The sequence below is a fragment of the Erythrolamprus reginae genome, chromosome 11 (assembly GCF_031021105.1).
Source record: "Erythrolamprus reginae isolate rEryReg1 chromosome 11, rEryReg1.hap1, whole genome shotgun sequence".
Classification (NCBI taxonomy): domain Eukaryota; kingdom Metazoa; phylum Chordata; class Lepidosauria; order Squamata; family Dipsadidae; genus Erythrolamprus; species Erythrolamprus reginae.
In genome coordinates, this window is record NC_091960.1 from 6696328 (window position 1) to 6712774 (window position 16447).

Genomic DNA, 16447 nt, shown 5'->3' on the forward strand with positions numbered 1-16447 from the left:
GGTCCCTCCAAACGACATTGCTTAGTCGACGGGACCCGGAGAAGGCCAACTCTGTGGGACCTAACCGGTCGCTGGGATTCGTGCGGCAGAAGGCGGTCCCGGAGATATTCTGGTCCGATGCCATGAAGGGCTTTATAGGTCATAACCAACACTTTGAATTGTGACCGGAAATTGATCAGCAACCAATGCAAGGCACCGATGCTTTGGATGGGTATGTGAAAGGGTTCAATAAGGTTCAGGAGGGAAGTGTTTTTTAATAGGAAAGTGAACACAAGAACAAAGGGGCACAATCTGAGGTTAGTTAGAGGAAAGATCAGAAGCAATGTGAGAAACTCAAAACCCACCTTTGTCGTCAGGCATGGGGGAATTGAGACATCTCCCCCGGGCCTATATAATTTATGTATGGTATGTTTGTAGGTATGTCTGCTTAAAAATGGGGTTTCTTAACTACTTTAAATTTTAAATTGTAAATTATTAGATTTGTTATTAATTGTTTTATTATGTTGTGAGCCGCCCCGAGTCTACAGAAAGGGGCGGCATACAAATCTAATAAATAAATAAATAAAATATTATTTTACTGAAAGAGTTGTAGATGCTTGGAACAAGCTTCCAGCAGACGTGGTTGGTAAATCCACAGGAACTGAATTTAAACATGCCTGGGATAAATATATATCCATTGTAAGATAAAATACAGGAAATAGTATAAGGGCAGAATAGATTTTTTTTAGCATTTTTAAGCTTCTGCGCATGCGCGGAACAAAGGAATCACCAAGATCACACACCCATGCGCATCCTCATATGAGATTTCACTTGCCATGCATGGGCAAAAGGCAAACCTCACACAGAGGGGTGCGCATATGCGTGCCGGATGCGCATGCACCCGTGACGATCCTGGAGAGTGGAGCGGTAGTGGTCGGTAAGTGGAACCTCCAACTGGTCCCCTCCTCACCTCCCTCCCTCCCTTTCAATTGAGAAAGTTCCTAGAAATGTTTCATGATCGAAACATTTAAATATATTAAAGGGTTAAATAAGGTCCGGGAGGGAACTGTTTTTAAAAGGAAAGTGAACACAAGAACAAGGGGACACAATCTGGGGGGAAAGATCAAAAGCAACATGAGAAAATATTATTTTACTGAAAGAGTAGTAGATCCTTGGAACAAACTTCCAGCAGACGTGGTAGATAAATCCACAGTAACTGAATTTAAACATGCCTGGGATAAACACATATCCATCCTAAGATAAAATACAGAAAATAGTATAAGGGCAGACTAGATGGACCAGGAGGTCTTTTTCTGCCGTCAGACTTCTATGTTTCTATGTTTCTAAGAAGTCATTCTGAAAAGCAAATAGGAAGTGTCATCATTTACCAACAACATATTGCATCGCCATTGAATAACATTGTCCCTTTGCAATAGAACAAGTATTGTCCTTGCATGCTGGTCCAGTCGTTGGCGAAACACAGTCACAGACCAGGTCAGCCGCAGTTGCTATTTGGGGTGAAGGAGAAAAAAGAATAAAATCAATTGTAACTTTCAATTGAAAAGCAGCCCTGAGGTTTATTTACTTAACTGTTTTAGTTTTTGTTTATCTATGCTTTCTGATCTAATTCTTTTCCCAAAGAGTGGTGATCGGTGAACCCTCTCTGACCTTGTGAAAATGTACCTTTGTTTTATGCATCAATACACCGGCTGGTCGCTATCCAGCCAGGTAACATCATCAGCCACTTCATAACAACCAAGCTCAGAGAGCACAGGATGCATATTTTTAATATTAATCAATTAATAATCTCCAAATATCCTTTACCTTCTGCCCACCCAGCCCAGAGTCTATATTCCAAATACAGGGGGTGGACCAAAAAATGGAAACACCCGACTTTTTGGCAATGTTTGAACCAAACAATGTCGCTTGGCAGGGCCCAGGGGAAGAGCCTTCTCTGTGGCGGCCTGGGCCCTCTGGAACCAACTCCCCCCAGAGATTAGAATTGCCCCCACCCTCCTCGCCTTTCGTAAGCTACTTAAAACCCACCTCTGCCGCCAGGCATGGGGGAATTGAGATACACTTTCCCCCTAGGCCTTTACAATTTTTATGCATGGTATGTCTGTATGTATGATTGGTTTTTATAATAATGGGTTTTTAACTGTTTTTAGTATTGGATTATTGTTATATACTGTTTTATTACTGTTGTTAGCCACCCCGAGTCTGCGGAGAGGGGCGGCATACAAATCCAATAGATAGATAGATAGATAGATAGATAGATAGATAGATAGATAGATAGATAGATAGATAGATAGATAGATAGATAGATAAATAGATAAATAGATAAATAGATAAATAAATGTTCAAATCAATCAAAACTTGACATATTTTAATGTTGTTGTTTTTAATTCTGTTATTTGATATGTTATTTTAAACTACCTTTTTTTTCTACAGAAATTTAAGGAAATTGGTTATAACCTTCTAGAAATGGCAGACCTCTCAGACTTTCAAAGAGGCCAAATTGTTGGTGCTCGAATGGCATGCACTAGTGTAACAGAAAGTGCCCGAATGTTTGGCGTTTCAAGAGGTCATGTCTCAAAAGTCATGACTGCTTTTGAAAGAGAAGGGAAAACGTCCTTAGCCAAGCACAGGTCTGGTCGAAAGTCGAAGTGGTCCGAAAGAGACCGTCGAACTCTAAAGCGAATTGTTAGAGCGGATCGCAAGACCACAGCTCCTAAAATCACTGCAGAGCTCAACAGACACGTACAGAACCCAGTTTCCACAAAAACTGTTCGAAGGGAGCTTCACAAATCTGGATTCCAAATCTGGATTTTCAAGGTGTTTCCATTTTTTTGCCCCACCCCCCTACGTATTTACTGGACTTACCTGTAGCTATCAAAGCAGTGAAAAAAAGAAGATACTTCATTTTTTTTCTCCTGGGAAGGGAGAACTTTTGGATTTCACAGGGATGAATATTCCAGTAACGGATTTTTTCAGGCTAGAAATTTGCAGCGAGAAAGAGCAAGAGAGAATTAACATGGCAATTAACTTGGTTGGTAATCAAGCCCAGTGCTGGGTTTTATGTTGTTTCAAGGCATAAAACATATCAGGAAAGACTTAATGAACTCAATCTGTATAGTCTGGAGGACAGAAGGAAAAGGGGGGACATGATCGAAACATTTAAATATATTAAAGGGTTAAATAAGGTCCAGGAGGGAAGTGTTTTTAATAGGAAAGTGAACACAAGAACAAGGGGACACAATCTGAAGTTAGTTGGGGGAAAGATCAAAAGCAACATGAGAAAATATTATTTGACTGAAAGAGTAGTAGATCCTTGGAACAAACTTCCAGCAGATGTGGTAGATAAATCCACAGTAACTGAATTTAAACATGCCTGGGATAAACATATATCCATCCTAAGATAAAATACAGAAAATAGTATAAGGGCAGACTAGATGGACCATGAGGTCTTTTTCTGCCGTCAGACTTCTATGTTTCTATGTTTCTAAGGTATCTTTAACTAGAACAAACACTCTGTGCTTTAAGGGCCCACAACATGCAAATGGAAAACCATAGATCATAGTTAGCAGGAAGCAATTAGAATGAGTGCTAAGGTAGTGGCTCTCTATGCCTACAGGTTGAAAAAAAAAGGGATATGAGAGATGTATCTTTGTTCTCTAAGCAGGTGTGCCTTTTTCCCCCTATGCAAATTAAAGCAACAGCTGCAAATTTATGAATTGAGCCAGACCTAGTATTATACAATTTTATGTCACAGTCATTCATGCTGTTATTTTACTCGAGGCTCGATTACTGCAATGCACTCTACTTGGAGCTACCCTTGAAGAAGGTTTGGAGACTTCAATTAGTCCAGCATGCAGACATGATGTCCAGCACTCCGTGAGCTGTACTGGCTGCCAATCGGTCTCCGAATGCAATTCAAGGCGTTGGTCATTACCTATAAAGCCCTACATGGCACTGGACCAGATTATCTTTGGGACTGTCTTCTGCCGTATTCCAGGGACTGGTTAGGTTGCACAGAGTCAGCCTCTGAGTCCCCTTGGCCAAACAATGCCAGCTGCCGGGTCTACGGGGAAAAGCCTTCTCTGTGGTGGCCCCGGTCCTCTGGAATCCTCCCTCCAGAGATTTGCATCACCCCCACTCTCCTTGCCTTCCAAAAGACATTAAAAACACATTTATGACAACAGGCCTGGGATGTGAGTGTTAGTTCCGCTCTGGCCAGTAGTACGAATGAGAGATTATTTTATTTCATTTATTTTATTTCATTTCATTTCATTTCATTTCATTTCATTTCATTTCATTTCATTTTATTTTATTTTATTTTATTTTATTTTATTTTATTTTATTTTTTATTTTATTTTTTATTTTACTTTACTTTACTTTACTTTATTTTATTAGATTTCTATGCCACCCTTCTCGAGGGGACTCAGGGCAGCGGCCAACATTATAAATGTAACAATATGTAAATAAATCTAAATTACTATAAAAGGATTATACAACTTACTAAAAAATATTTAAAACCCTATACACAGTCACACACATTCATCCAATTCAATCATTCAAAATATCGGTTGAAGACAATCTCAACATTCACGGCCCCCCATGCCTACCGGCAGAGGTAGGTCTTCAGAGCTTTACAAAAGACCAGGAGGGAGGGGGCGGTACATATCTCTGGAGGGAGTTCGTTCCAGAGGACTGGGGCCGCCACAGAGAAGGCTCTTCCCCTAAGCCCCGCCAGCTGACATTGTCTGGCCGATGCGACCTGGAGAAGACCAACTCTGTGGGACCTAACTGGCCGCTGGGATCCCTAAGGCAGAAGACAGTCCCAAAGATAGTGGCTTTATTTTATTTTCTCAATGTTTTAATTGTGTTTGTGCTATTATTGTCTATATTTTATTCTGTAAGCCGCCCAGAGTCGCGAGGAAAATGACATCCTATAAATCTAATAAATAAATAAATGTAACGTCCCAGTTGCTTCCTTCCCCAAAATTCAGAAATCTCACGGGATGGAGAAACCTTGTGAGATGTGGCACAAGATATGAAATAAATACACGAAGGAGTAAGTAAACCTGCAAAGGCATGACTTATTGCACTGCAGGGCTGGGGTGGGGTGGGGCTGGAGTAAATGGCACCTTGGGTGAGTCCACAACTTTTGCAATCCTTCCTCAAAAAAGTCCATGATGATTGTAGAATGAAGGTGTTGGTTATCACCTTTAAAGCCCTACAGGGCCAGGCTATTTACAGGACCACCTCTGAACTCATATCTCATGGCGGCCAGTAACGGCCCACAGAGTCGTCCTTCTCCAGGTCCCGCCTCCAAGCAATGCTGGTTGGACCTAGGGGAAGAGCCTTCTCTGTGGTGGCCCCAGCCCTACGGCTTTTCCTGGCAGGCCTGGAATTCGATTGACTGCTGTGAGTGTATGGTTCTTTTTAGAATAGAATAGAATAGAATTTTTATTGGCCAAGTGTGATTGGACACACAAGGAATTTGTCTTGGTGCATATGCTCTCAGCGTACATAAAATAAAATATACAAGATATATAAAATATTAAGATATTATTTTATTGTTATTATGCCACTGATTTTATTATGCAATTTTGATGTATTTATTCCACTTGTTAGCCACTCTGAGTCCACCTTGGATTGAGCGGCATATAAATACACTAAATAAATAAATTTACGGTGAGCCGCAGAAAAAGACCTCATGGTCCATCTAGTCTGTCCTTATACTATTCCCTGTATTTTATCTTACAGTGGATCTATGTTTATCCCAGGCATGTTTAAATTCAGTTACTGTGGATTTACCAACCACGTCTGCTGGAAGTTTGTTCCAAGGATCTACTACTCTTTCAGTCAAATAATATTTTCTCATGCTGCTTTTGATCTTTCCCCCAACTAACTTCAGATTGTGTCCCCTTGTTCTTGTGTTCACTTACCTATTAAAAACACTTCCCTCCTGAACCTTATTTAACCCTTTAACATATTTAAATGTTTCGATCATGTCCCCCCTTTTCCTTCTGTCCTCCAGACTATACAGATTGAGTTCATGAAGTCTTTCCTGATACGTTTTATGCTTAAAACCTTCCACCATTCTTGTAGCCCGTCTTTGGACCCGTTCAATTTTGTCAATATCTTTTTGTAGGCGAGGTCTCCGGAACTGAACACAGTATTCCAAATGTGGTCTCACCAGCGCTCTATATAGTGGGATCACAATCTCCCTCTTCCTGCTTGTTCTACCTCTAGCTATGCAGCCAAGCATCCTACTTGCTTTCCCTACCGCCCGACCACACTGCTCACCCATTTTGAGACTGTCAGAAATCACGACCCCTAAATCCTTCTCTTCTGAAGTTCTCTAGATAAATCTAAGAGGACTTCAACGTTCCCATTGGTCGCTGCTAAAGTATTATTGGGTTACTAAACTTTAAATTTCTTCGTCTCATCCATAGTGATTCCAAGAACCAGGAATACTCAGGCCACGGTGGCAAAAAAATAATCGCAAACGGAGTTTTTCTCGCCTCCCAAGAAAATCACCAAACTTAATCTACGCAGCCGAGAACATCCGAATCAAATCACTTTCCTTCCTAAGCATAGCTCCAATCCAGCAATCCCAGGCGCAAATTGAAAAGATTTTTCGATCTGGAATATATCATTACTTCCTTACCTATTTGCTTTTCTCTCTGGATCGTTGATAACCTTTGTGGTACGAGGCTTATAGGCAAAACAAGGGCACTTTTCCTTCTGGCGCCTCTTTATACCTGGATGGGTGGAGCGGATATGAGATTAAACAAATGATTCATCTTAAGGTGAACTTCTGGTTAGCGTGCCAGGCTGGGAGATGTATGGTATTGTCAGAGCATAAGACGCACTCGTTTCGTCCTTAAAAGAGAACGAAAATTTGGGTGCGGCTTTTTACTACGAATGTAGCTTTTCTGAAGGTTTTTTTCTTCAGCCCTAATGAGGTGCTAATGTTATTTCCTGCTTGCGGGATTTTTTTTATTCCTACTTCCTCCAAATAAGTTTTTTTTTTTTTCCCCCGGACCCAAATTTTTGCAAGCTTGTTTTTATTCCTACTCCTTTCGAAGAAGATTTTTTTTCAGTCCTAACCGGAGTATTAAATAATATACTGAAGCTGAAAAGACTAAGGACACTAGCCGATGAATACCTGGTAGGTAGATTGTTTTCCCCCTATTTTTATCACCCCAAATTAAGCTGCGTCTTATACTCTGAAAAATAAAGTACGTCTTAAAAGGCAGTTTTTTTAAATTTTATTTTATTTTATTTTATTTTATTTTATTTTATTTTATTTTATTTTATTTTATTTTATTTTATTTTATTTTATTTTATTTTATTTTATTTTATTTTATTTTATTTTATTTTATTTTATTTTATTTTATTTTATTTTATTTTATTTTATTTTATTTTATTTTATTTTATTTTATTTTATTTTATTTTATTTTATTTTATTTTATTTTATTTTATTATTATTTTATTATTATTTTATTTTATTTTATTTTATTTTATTTTATTTATTTTATTTTATTTTATTTTATTTTATTTTATTTTATTTTATTTTATTTTATTTTATTTTATTTTATTTTATTTTATTTTATTTTATTTTATTTTATTTTATTTTATTTTATTTTATTTTATTTTATTTTATTTTATTTTATTTTATTTTATTTTATTTTATTTTATTTTATTTTATTTTATTTTATTTTATTTTATTTTATTTTATTTTATTTTATTTTATTTTATTTTATTTTATTTTATTATTATTTTATTTTATTTATTAGATTTGTACGCCGCCCCTCTCCGAAGACTCGGGGCGGCTCACAACAACAGAAACAGTACAAATCCAAAATTAAAACAATTTAAAACCCGTTAATATAAAAACAATCATACATCTCATACAAAACCATACATAAAGCGGAAACGGCCCAGGGGAATCAATTTCCCCATGCCTGACGACAGAGGTGAGTTTTAAGCCGTTTGCAAAAGGCAAGAAGGGTGGGGGCAGTCCTAATGTCGGGGGGAGTTGATTCCAGAGGGTCGGGGCCACCACGGAGAAGGCTCTTAGAAACATAGAAACATAGAAGTCTGACGGCAGAAAAAGACCTCATGGTCCATCTAGTCTGCCCTTATACTATTTTCTGTATTTTATCTTAGGATGGATATATGTTTATCCCAGGCATGTTTAAATTCAGTTACTGTGGATTTATCTACCACATCTGCTGGAAGTTTGTTCCAAGGATCTACTACTCTTTCAGTAAAATAATATTTTCTCATGTTGCTTTTGATCTTTCCCCCAACTAACTTCAGATTGTGTCCCCTTGTTCTTGTGTTCACTTTCCTATTAGTGTTCACTTTCCTCTTCCCCTGGGTCCCACCAGATGACATTGTTTCGTCAACGGGACCTGGAGAAGGCCAACTCTGTGGGACCTAACCGGTCGCTGGGATTCGTGCGGCAGAAGGCGGCCTCAAAGGTATTCTGGTCCGATGCCATGAAGATTTAGAAGACATGAAAGGCACAGGCATTGGTAAATTTATTTGATTGATGGATGGATGGATGGATGGATGGATGGATGGATGGATGGATGGATAGATAGATAGATAGATAGATAGATAGATAGATAGATAGATAGATAGATAGATAGATAGATAGATAGATAGATAGATAGATTGATTTGTATGCCGCCCCTCTCCGTAGACTCGGGGCGGCTCACAATACAATAAAACAGTTCATAACAAATCTAATAATTTACAATTTAAAATATTTTAAAAACCCCATTATTAAGCAGACATACGTACAAACATACCATACATAAATTGTATAGGCCCAGGGCAGATATCTCAGTTCCCCCATGCCTGACGACAAAGGTGGGTTTTGAGGAGTTTACGAAAGGTAAGGAGGGTGGGGGCAGTTCTAATCTCTGGGGGGAGCTGGTTCCAGAGGGCCGGGGCCACCACAGAGAAGGCTCTTCCCCTGGGGCCTGCCTAACAACATTGTTTAGTTGATGGGACCCGGAGAAGGCCCACTCTGTGGGACTTAATCGGTCGCTGGGATTCGTGCGGCAGAAGGCGGTCTCGGATATATTCTGGTCCGATGCCACGAAGGGCATTAGGTTTCTAAGTATTGATCGGCAGTACTTTCTAATTTACTAGTACTCCTGTCATTGCAAAAATATGAGCATTTTTGTGTTCTAATAATGAAAAGAATGGAATCACAGGCCAATCCCCTACAGAGCAGGAGACCTCAGGTCATCCCAGACCAGAGTTTCTTAGCTTAGCATCTTTAAAAATGCGTGGACTTCAACTCCCAGAATCCCCTGGCCAGCATGGGGCGTGGGTTCCTGCCTGTGCTGTTTGGTGCGCCGCTCCATTAGTGGCCCGCCGATGATGCAATTTTGGTGCGACAGCTCTGGTTCTATCTTTGCTGGTCCATGCACGTCGCCATCTTTCCCGCCCCCCTAATTTTTGGTGAATGGTGCGTGAAAGCGAAACTTTGTGATGCGCACTGGTAGAAAAGGATAAGAGGAAGCTGTCGCTGGACCACACATCCCAAAGACACCCAGATTGAGTAATATAGATACTTTACAAAGTTAATGGATCAGGGTTTCAGTAGCCAATTCATCAGCTACATTTATTTATTTATTCATTCATTCATTCATTCATTTATTCATTTTGTATGCCGCCCCTCTCCGTAGACTCGGGGCGGCTCACAATAGTAATAGAAAAACGATGTACAATACAAATCTAATAATTAAAACTAAAAACCCATAATTTAAAAAAACATGCACACAACATACCATACATAAACAATATAGGCCTGGGGAAGTTATCTCAGTTCCCCCATGCCTGACGGCAGAGGTGGGTTTTAAGGAGTTTACGAAAGGCAAGGAGGGTGGGGGCTATTCTAATCTCTGGGGGGAGTTGGTTCCAAAGGGTCGGGGCCACCACAGAGAAGGCTCTTCCCCTGGGACCCACCAAATGACATTGTTTAGTCTACATGGATAGACTACTGGCTTTCCAGGAAATGGAATGGATGGAAATAACTTTTGGCCCAATTGCCCATCTTGTGACAAATACCCTGAAGATACTTTTTCACCTGGAAACCCAAGATTAAAACATATGAAGAATGGTGGCAGGAATTGGGTACATCTAATCTAATTTTAAAAAGGACTAGGGTTGACAGGATAGCAGAACTCCAATGTTTGAGGAGCTGCCACAAAGAAGAGGGAGTCAACCTATTCTCCACAGCATCTGAATGCTTGAGAAGTAGCGATGGATGGGAACTAATCCAGGAGTAAACGCAACGTAAAACTAAGTAAAAGACCTTGGAATACTAATATCGAATGACCTAAGTCCTAAAGCCCACTGCAACAATATCGCCAAAAAAGCTTCTAGAGTTGTTAACCTGATCCTACGCAGCTTCTGCTCAGGCAATCTCACTCTACTCACAAGAGCCTACAAAACCTTTGCCAGACCCATCCTAGACTGCTGCTCATCTGTCTGGAACCCATACCACATCTCAGACATCAACACCCTTGAAAATGTCCAAAGATATTTCACCAGAAGAGCCCTTCACTCCTCCACTCGAAACAGAATATCCTACGAAAACAGACTAACAATCCTGGGCCTAGAAAGCCTAGAACGACGGTGCCTAGAACACGATTTGAGTATTGCCCACAAGATCATATGCTGCAACGTCCTACCAGTCAATGACTACTTCAGCTTCAACTGCAATAACACAAGAGCACGCAACAGATTCAAACTTAATACGAACTGCTCCAAACTTGACTGTAAAAAAATATGATTTCAACAATCGAGTTATCGAAGCATGGAACTCATCACCGGACTCAATTGTGTCAACCCCTAACCCCCAACACTTCTCCCTTAGACTCTCCACGATTGACCTCTCCAGGTTCCTAAGAGGCCAGTAAGGGGCGTACATAACTGCACTGGTGTGCCTTTCGTCTCCTGTCCAATTATCTTTCCTTTCTTTCACCTATCATGTATATTCTCTTCCTTTCATATATCCTCTCCTCTAAGTTCACTTTTACCCTTATATATATTACCACATGTCTTTTTTCTTCCTATGTATCTGTGTATTGGACAAATGAATGAATGAATGAATGAATGAATGAATGAATGAATGAATGAATAAATAGATGGATGGATGGATGGATGGATGGATGGATGGATGGATGGATGGATGGATGGATGGATGGATGGATGGATGGATGGATGGATGGATGGATGGATGGATGGATGGATAAATAAATAAATAAATAAATAAATAAATAAATAAATAAATAAATAAATAAATAAATAAATAAATAAATAAATAAATAAATAAATAAATAAATAAATAAATAAGGAGAAACTTCCTGATAGATGGAACCATTCATCAGTGGAACAGTTTGTCCCCAGAAGTTGTGCACTTGAAGTTGTTAAGAGGAGATTGGATAGTCATTTGTCTGAAATTTTACAGAATTTCCTGGTCTGTTAGGCTGGAGGACAGCCAAGGTCCTCTTCGGTTATTCTGATCAGGGTATCAGTAGCCAGGAGCCAATTCCTCTGCCGCTTGGGTGGCATGCTAGCTTTCCAGGAAAGGAAAGTCTGGAGGCAAGTTTTGGCAAGATCGCCCATTTTGTGGCAAATGCCCTGAAGATATTATTTGACACCTCTGCATTTATAACAGGAGTGCTCTTATAGCAAACTCCCTTAGTCATAAGTTTGTGGGTAAAATGCACCTCCAGACAGAAAGGGGGCAGGACAGAGATAAATTGACATCTTCGTTCATTTCTCCTCCCCCAAAGCATGCTAATTATTTTCTTCTTGTATTTTCTAGGACTCTTTTTGTTACAACTTCAGGCATAAGCAGTGGTGCGGAGAGGGGCCTGGCCACACGCCACAGCGACATGGAGTTGCCCACACTCTGCAGGGGAATCCCTAATCTACATCACCTGGTTCCATCGGAACCAGTGCAGATCCACCCTGGAGGAGTGGTGAAGAAGTGGAACATCTCGGGGACCTGGGAGGGATGGCAAAACCCCCAGGACGCCGGCATAGAGCCCTCAACTGGCGGCACTGGAAAACAGATGCAAAGAAGTCGTACAAGCTGCGGTGGCCACAAACGAACTGTTTATTATGAAGATCGGATGACATCTGTGTAAGAGGATTTAAGAAATTGTGCTGGAGGGAAGAGTTGAAACTTGACCTGGTAAACTGTATTGCCGAAAGAAACTTTTGGAATTAAATAAAAACTTTAACGGGGAACAAAAGGATTAAAAACTGATTAAATGGCTATCTAGCACACCGAAAATCATAGACGAACTAATATACAAAAGCCCAACTAGGAGATTATTTGAGCTGATTTAATGGTAAATAAGGAAAGGATTTGTGGTACTAATGAAGAGCCCCATCTGCTGTTGGGAGGAATCATCTCAATATAATGATTGGTTACTTTTATATTTTTTTATTTTAACATCTGCTGGTCTTGAACTATTTGGACAGTCTGGGAGAATATAAGATTTGAGCAACTTGTGAGTTATATTAGAGATATTATTACCATCTGGACTGGAATTTTTGGAACAAATTTTACCTAAAAGGAGACATTTCAATAGGCTGGTAGAATAGATTATACTGTGTTGAGGTTAGCTCTGGCCCAGCTTCTGCCCCAAGGACTGTGGATGTGGGGAAGACATCCATATGCTGCAGGCCTGTTTTGCCCTCGGTGTAATCTGCTGATGAAGGCTCCTCTGACCAAGAAGACATGAGTGACAGGGAGGAGGAGAGTGTGGTAGACAGCTCAGAAGGAGATCGATTATCTCTCTCCTCCTTGGATTCGGAACAAGAGTTAATGATACAGCCTCGCATGCGGAGAGCGATGCATAGGCAGCAACAACTGAGAGATTATTATCAAAGAAAATGAGGCCACCTGTGGTTGGGTGGGGCTGTGGTCATTAGTGAGGCTGCTATAAATAGCAGCCTGTGGGTTTGGCCATTGTGGAGGATTATCTGATCATTGTGTTTCATGACTGCTTTACTGACCTTGACCTTTTGTGCGCTGATTTTTCCCCGCTTTGAAACTAAACCAGTCAAAGTGTGTGTCACTTTGTGAAAGAAGAAGGACTGTGAATTGCCTCACAGCTGCAAGCTAAGTATCACAGAACTGATAAGGGACTTGTACAAATTACCAGTTTGTTTGGAGACGAGTGCTCTTGGCTATACCAAAAGAGGGCTTAGTTTAAGTGAATTTTCATTATAAAGAACATTGTTTTGAATTTTCAAACGTGTGTGTGTCTGAAATTTGTACCTGTGAACCAGAGAGCCCGACAGAACAATACTGATTTTGCTAACAGCTGGATGGCTTTAAGGAATTGTGAACTCTTACCTTTGTATTATGGAGACAGGTGACTGTTAGGAGGTTGTAATCTCTTTTAAAGCTTTGGACTGGAATCATATTTTGGCCTACTAGTGACTTATGTCCATATACTTGGGTTGGAGGGAATGAACATGGAATGAACTTTGATACATCAAATGCTAAAGATAAATAATCTTTCAAGGAAATAAAGATTGCGAATTCGACACTTTTTGACAGCTGGATTTATTGTGAAAGCATATTGTGACTAAGTCTTCCTGGAAGAAAGTAATTATGAAGAGTTGTTAACTTTTCTGAAAGATTGCCGTGAAAAACTAAAAGAAGTAAAAAAAAATGTTTCAGAATTTGCAGATGGAGTAAAGAATCTTCATACTGTAATGATTTATTTTATTTATTTATTTATTTATTTATTTATTTATTATTTATTTATTAGATTTGTATGCCGCCCCTCTCCGAAGACTCGGGGTGGCTAACAACAATAAAAAGACAATGTAAACAAATCTAATATTAAAAATAATCTAAAAACCCCAATTTAAAGAACCACTCATACATGCAAGCATACCATGTATAAATTCTATAAGCCTAGGGGGAAGTGAAATTTCAATTCCCCCATGCCTGATGACAGAGGTGGGTTTTAAGGAGCTTGCGAAAGGCAAGGAGGGTGGGGGCAACTCTGATATCTGGGGGGAGATGGTTCCAGAGGGTCGGGGCTGCCACAGAGAAGGATCTTCTCCTGGGTCTCGCCAAACAACATTGTTTAGTCGACGGGACCCGGAGAAGGCCCACTCTGTGGGACCTAACCGGTCGCTGGGATTCGTGCGGCAGAAGGCGGTCCCGGAGATATTCTGGTCCGATGCCATGAAGGGCTTTATAGGTCATAACCAACATGATAAAGAACTTTTCCTCTTGTCCATTATGATAAAGTTAGTTACCACTTGTGATTCCTCATTCTTTGGTGTCTATGTTATTTTTAACCACCCAGCGTCTGATAGGAGGGACACACCCAATATCTTTTATTCCCAAACAATGACGTTAGAATGGTGAACTGTGTATATTACAGCTTGAAGCATTGGTCATAGTCTCAGGGATTAAAAAGTTTCATAACTGCGTGCCTAATTGCTTTTTTTTAAAAAAAACTGGGTAAACTAAACCCCTCCCAGTAATTTTCATGGCAAATAAACCTATACAGGCTGGTTCCCCTCTGTTGTGATTCAGTCTGAGGCTCCTCAGGGAACGGCTGGAACTCTGCCGGCTCCATGCTCAGAGGGCGAGGACGAGGAACAGGAGGAGGAGGAGGACCAGGCAGATGGGGAAGAGGAATGTCAGGACGAGAAGGAAGGAGAACAGCCTGAGACCCCCGGGGGGAGCTCTCCCCAGCGAGTAGCCTGGAGTCATTAGATGAGAACGCACAAGCCATCATAGATATGAGGCAGAGAAGGGCAGCACAAAGAAGGGGACAATTAGCCAGGTATTTCCATCCCTAATAGGCAACAGCTGGGTTTGGGTGTGGTTCTCCTCAGAAAGGTTGAAAAGGCAGGCCCGCCCTTCCTGTATTGTGGAGAGTTATCTTTTGGGAGTCCTGTGACCTTGCTTCGATCCTTGGTGTCTCTGATTCTGGCTTGTGGCCTCGAAGGCTGAAAACTTGGGAGAGGCATGGGTTTTATTATCTACAGTGGTGTGTGTGCCAGCAAGAAGCCTGTTGTATTGTCTGGCCGTCGTGACTCTTCTGTGAAGCTTCATAGCATTCCAGTTTGTAAGAACAGTTTTTGTTATCTGTGTTTGTTTTCAAAGATATAAAATGACTTTGCTTTTTACCAGCGTGTCTGGCTACTCTTTTTAGTTGGTGTTGACGTCTGGGGGAACCCAGACAGAACACCCTCTAGATTGAAAAGTCTAAGAATCCTTTCTGTAGCAATCAACCGTTGCAGACTGCTTTGCCTTTACAAAAGGGGCGTTGGTACTCACTTGATACGCCCATTGTCATGTTAGCCTTCAAGGATGGGTAGCCAATCAAGACTGAGTCTTAGAAAATACAAATAGCACCCTCCATCTTTCATTCCCCCTCTTTCGATGAAGGATGAAAAAGAACAGATTCTGCGAACAGCTTCTAGGTTGGAATGAAATAGAACTTTATGTAACAAGATTGATAGTAACAAACAGAGGATAGAAAGGAATGACATATTTACAGAAAACAAGACACATCACAAGCTATATACAAAGGGCCAACACACAAAACATTTACACCAGTCAAGCCCCAAAAGGGTGGGTCTTAGAGGCTAACGTCCAAAGATATTTCACCAGAAGAGCCCTTCACTCCTCCACTCGAACCAGAATATCCTACGAAAATAGACTAACAATCCTAGGCCTAGAAAGCCTAAAACTATGACGCCTAAAACACGATCTGAGCATTGCCCACAAGATCATATGCTGCAATGTCTTACCAGTCAATGACTACTTCAGCTTCAACCGCAATAACACAAGAGCACGCAACAGACTCAAACTTAATACGAACCGCGCCAAACTTGACTGTAAAAAATATGATTTCAACAATCGAGTTATTGAAGCTTGGAACTCACTACCGGACTCAATTGTGTCAACCACTAACCCCCAATACTTCTCCCTTAGACTCTCCACAATTGACCTCTCCAGGTTCCTAAGAGGCCAGTAAGGGGCGTACATAAGTGCACTGGTGTGCCTTTTGTCCCCTGTCCAATTCTCTCTCCTTTTTTTCACCTATCTTATATATTCTCTTCCTTTCATATATCCTCTCCTCTAAGTTCACCTTCACCCTCTTTTTATATTATCACATGTCTATTTTCTTCCTATGTATTTATTTATTGGACAAATGAATAAATAAATAAATAAAATAAATAAAATAACTCTCCTACATGAGAATGGGCGTATCAGGTGAGTACCAACACCCCTTGGCACCAACACTTGGAAGAATCCCAGCGACCAGTCAGGTCCCACAGAGTTGGCCTTCTCCGGGTCCCGTCGACTAAACAATGTCATCTGGCGGGACCCAGGGGAAGAGCCTTCTCTGTGGCGGCCCCGACCCTCTGGAACGAG

At 40.5% G+C, this 16447-nt stretch overlaps 1 protein-coding gene and 1 long non-coding RNA gene across 3 annotated transcripts in view; one reads left to right on the plus strand and one right to left on the minus strand.

The window, feature by feature from the left end:
- LOC139174020 (uncharacterized) overlaps nucleotides 1-16447 on the minus strand; it is a 28386-nt gene that overhangs the window by 6964 nt on the left and 4975 nt on the right. For both annotated transcript variants that reach the window (XM_070764041.1, XM_070764040.1), the window contains exons 2-4: nucleotides 6656-6749; nucleotides 2863-2974; nucleotides 1368-1487 (exon numbers count right to left, since the gene is read on the minus strand). In XM_070764041.1, coding sequence (XP_070620142.1) covers nucleotides 1368-1487; nucleotides 2863-2902 — 160 coding nt within the window. In that variant the 5' untranslated portion in view covers nucleotides 2903-2974; nucleotides 6656-6749. The remainder of the gene's footprint in view (nucleotides 1-1367; nucleotides 1488-2862; nucleotides 2975-6655; nucleotides 6750-16447) is intronic.
- Nucleotides 6957-13288, plus strand: LOC139174021 (uncharacterized). Its single transcript, XR_011560283.1, has 3 exons — nucleotides 6957-7159; nucleotides 8352-8531; nucleotides 11846-13288. It is a non-coding gene; the product is annotated as an uncharacterized lncRNA (long non-coding RNA).